Below are 3481 nucleotides of genomic sequence, written 5' to 3'. Positions count from 1 at the left end.
CGATCCACTCTTGTATAGTATATCCCATATCCATCTTAGTGAATCCAGGTAAGGGTGGATCCGAGGTAAGTCTTGGTGGATCTTGCCTTCTCGTACATCGCTCATATCAGATCCATCGTCATTCCATACGTGGTGCTGCTCGCCATGGCTAATCCACCACAGGCAACTTGCATCCGTGCCAAACAACCCAAATCCTCTATAATCACTTGAAATTGTCACTGATTCGGGATAGTGACCCCGCGTCAGGACCATTCTCTTATTTCTGAGAAAGCACTTCACCACAATACGGTATATGCTCACATGGCACAGCACCTCGACACACAGTATGGCCCACTAGCTACCCGCGTGATGAGACAGCTACTAATCTACGAAATTACGATCGAGCGTCCGATCGCATCACAAGGCGGCCGCGGCACGTATCTTCTCTTCTTTGATGGAGGCTCCCGTGGCCCAAAGACGCTTAGCAACGGCAACGAAGTTGGGAACAAGCATCGACCATCGGATCACCATCCTAAACGTCATTATGCTTCCCTCGGTTCTATTCACAGCAGCGGCCTTCGACATGCCTAAATGGGCAGACAAGCAACTTAGGAATCTGCAAAAACAATTTCTGTGGAGGCATGCAACGGCAACAGAGAGTACTCGTCACAAGGTCGCTCCAGGCCTAGTCTTCGCTCCTAAACAGGCAGGAGGAATGGGACTCGTCTCAATCCCGGTGGCGTGCAAGACCCAGAGGGTAAAACAAACGATCCTCTGGCTAGTCCAACGCAAAGACTCGTACTGGCAGGCGTGGAAGCATTGGATGTTCCGAGGGACATCACTTGCTTGGGAGAATACACTTACGCCCAGAAACAAGCTCACACGACCCTTGCACTCAGCGGGAGTATCACCAGGAGACAAATTACACCAGCTAGTCAGTGAATGTTTTCAACCCACCGCAGAGTTGGAAGGCGAGGCTATACTGGAATACCAGATAGCACTTAATGAGCTAGAACTAGAATCGATCAGTTGGACTGCAGCGGGGACGTGGATCATCGAGCTACCATGGGAGCTCGGGTGTACACAACGCGAAATGAGTACACAAGAAGAACTCTACTGGCCGGCGTACACGTGGAATGACAACCCGTGGATTGTCGATAACGTAGGCAGAACCCTGAGTACCAAGAAGTTCAACCGAATCCAACCTTGCACGTTGGAAGAGCTTCAGATCACACGAATAAGCTCTAAAAAATGTATTCCCTCATCATACCGGTCGCTGGGGAGGAGGAGCACCAACAGGCAAAGCTACGGAGGTGGGGTCTGGCGATCTTGATGAACGCCCCGGCCCTACCCATGGGAGCAACATTGGCAATTACGAAAGAGCTCACTTTACGACACCCGCCAGAACTGGAAAATGAATATCGGTGGGAGTGGCAACCGGACGGCCTTGCAATAGGCACGGTCGTCGTGGGGTCGGCGGCGGGAGCCAGTATCACCTTGGAACAGCAGAGAAACGGACTGGCTTGGACTCCAGTTGGAGCAGATTACGGAGGAGAAGGCACATCAGCAGACATACGAGTGCTCCAAGCACTGGGAGCAGCAGGAAAGGTAGTCTTTTATGCTCACCCCAGCGTCCACAGTTGTCCGTGGAATGTTCAAGAAAATATCGCGAATAACCATGTGCTGAAAGCACTTAAGCAGCAGCCGTTTAAACGGTACCGCAATGAAGTAGAACAGCTTCAGCGACCAGTAGAGCGACTTCACGAGGTGGTAGCCGGAAGCACCTGGCAACGCGCAGCGATGCACCAGACGCCAAAGCAAGTCTGGGCCCACAGAAATCAGCTAACGGAGTATCAAGTATGGGTAGCGTATCGAGTTGCGGTACGGCAGCTCAACTTGTACCACGAAGGCAAGAAACATGACAGCAGTTGCAGAAAACTAGCAGCATGTCAAGGGCAAAAGGAAACGATGGAGCACATCTTCTGGGAGTGCTCCTGCGCCCAGGCTTGTTGGGGTGAAGCTCATCCAGCAGTGGACTAGGGAAGCATGGGAGCCCCAAAACATCGAGAACTTCCTATTGAGCTGCGCGAGCAGAAAATCGCCTCCCGTATCGCCCTCATTAGTGGAGAAGATGCAGAAAACATACCCGGACGACATTAAGCACATCATACTGGAATGGAAACGCATCTGGCATATCCTGTGCACAATTTGCCTTACCAGCCTGTGGACACAGCGCAACAGGGTCGTCTTTCAACAAGCCCAGGTGACAGAGGATTCCAGTGCGACAGAATTTTGGGGGACGGCAATGCGTCAGCTGAGAGCGCTGGGGAAACGTGAATGCCGACAACCGGAGACTCAATTGCGAGGAACTCATTTACTTCTATGCCTGCGGGTACTAGAACAAAAACCACGAGAGCACCCGAGACAGCGGGTGAGCCCCGTACAATTACCGGACTCGCAAGAGGAACCGGCGTTGCTAACCAGGCTTAGGAAATACCAGACAGCTAGTCGTCGTTAAGACCAAATAGAATGTCTGCCTCTCTCTCTCTCTTGTCGATAGAGCAATTGTGTCGAAAAGATTGCTTGCTGCGTATCGAACGACCGACAAAAAAAAGGTGTGGGATGCTGAAGTGGTACACCGTGTACAAGATTCGGTGCTCGTGCGAGGCTACCGATCCGCTCTTGGCTGAGCCACCCGTGGGCCAACCGGTCTCACTGATAATGACTTCCATGTCGCCAGCCATCTTGAGCAGAGGCTGAATACGCTTGTTGAACTGAGCGGCAGCCTTGTCCGCCTCGATCTTCTCCCAAAAGGGGAACTGCGTGTGGCTCCGAAGCCCACTGGTTCTGTCCAGGACAGTACATTTGAGGTCTCTGTACTACCTTAGACAGCGTGCACGCACGAATCTAAAAACTACGCAAGGATCATGTGGGAAAACAGGCCGACCGGTGGATGGATCGTAGATGCAACAGGTCGCACATGCATGTGTCTCTGCTGGAACAAAGCTGGGGTTTGCTTTCATGTAATGAAAGCGACTCAGTTTGCTGGGCTCCCTTGCCCTGGCATTCCCATGCAGTCACAGAGATTCGTGCGTCCAGTTCACCAGCAAAGATCTGTGCGGAGATCGGCTACGAATGGTGAAGATGCAGTTGGTATCGCAGCGGGGCCGGAAGCAGGTTTCCCGGTATATGGTCCAGCGACGTTGGCAGATAGCCAGGACATCACTGATGCCAGAGCCGATGCGCCGCGCAATGCGAATGCTGGTCCGGTAAGTCACGCCGTGGGTGTAGTTGGTGCTGCGCCAACCAACGCGAAGAATCTTTCCTTCATTTGCCGCGTTTGGAGACTCCAGTCACTAATACTCTGCGTAGATCCCATCGGTCTAGGACTCCCACGCGTAGAGCACGTGAGTCAAGCGCTCAAAACAAGCGTAGACGCAGGTAAAGGATCGGCCTTATGTTTCGAAAGAACATGCTCCGCTCCGATCATTGTGAGCCGATC

At 52.5% G+C, this 3481-nt stretch overlaps 1 protein-coding gene across 1 annotated transcript; it reads left to right on the top strand.

The window, feature by feature from the left end:
- Nucleotides 1-1779: 1779 nt before the first annotated feature.
- PITG_21926 (uncharacterized protein) lies at nucleotides 1780-2497 on the top strand (the record flags this gene model as incomplete). Its single annotated transcript, XM_002996805.1, has 2 exons — nucleotides 1780-1987; nucleotides 2103-2497. 2 exons carry the CDS (start codon nucleotides 1780-1782, stop codon nucleotides 2495-2497), a joined length of 603 nt encoding a protein of 200 aa, XP_002996851.1.
- Between the last annotated feature and the right edge of the window lie 984 nt (nucleotides 2498-3481).

The sequence above is a fragment of the Phytophthora infestans genome, genomic scaffold (assembly GCF_000142945.1).
Source record: "Phytophthora infestans T30-4 supercont1.979 genomic scaffold, whole genome shotgun sequence".
In the NCBI taxonomy this organism is placed as follows: Eukaryota; Oomycota; class Peronosporomycetes; order Peronosporales; family Peronosporaceae; genus Phytophthora; species Phytophthora infestans.
Note: the sequence above shows the minus strand (reverse complement) of the source record. Positions and strands in the feature narration are given on the sequence as shown.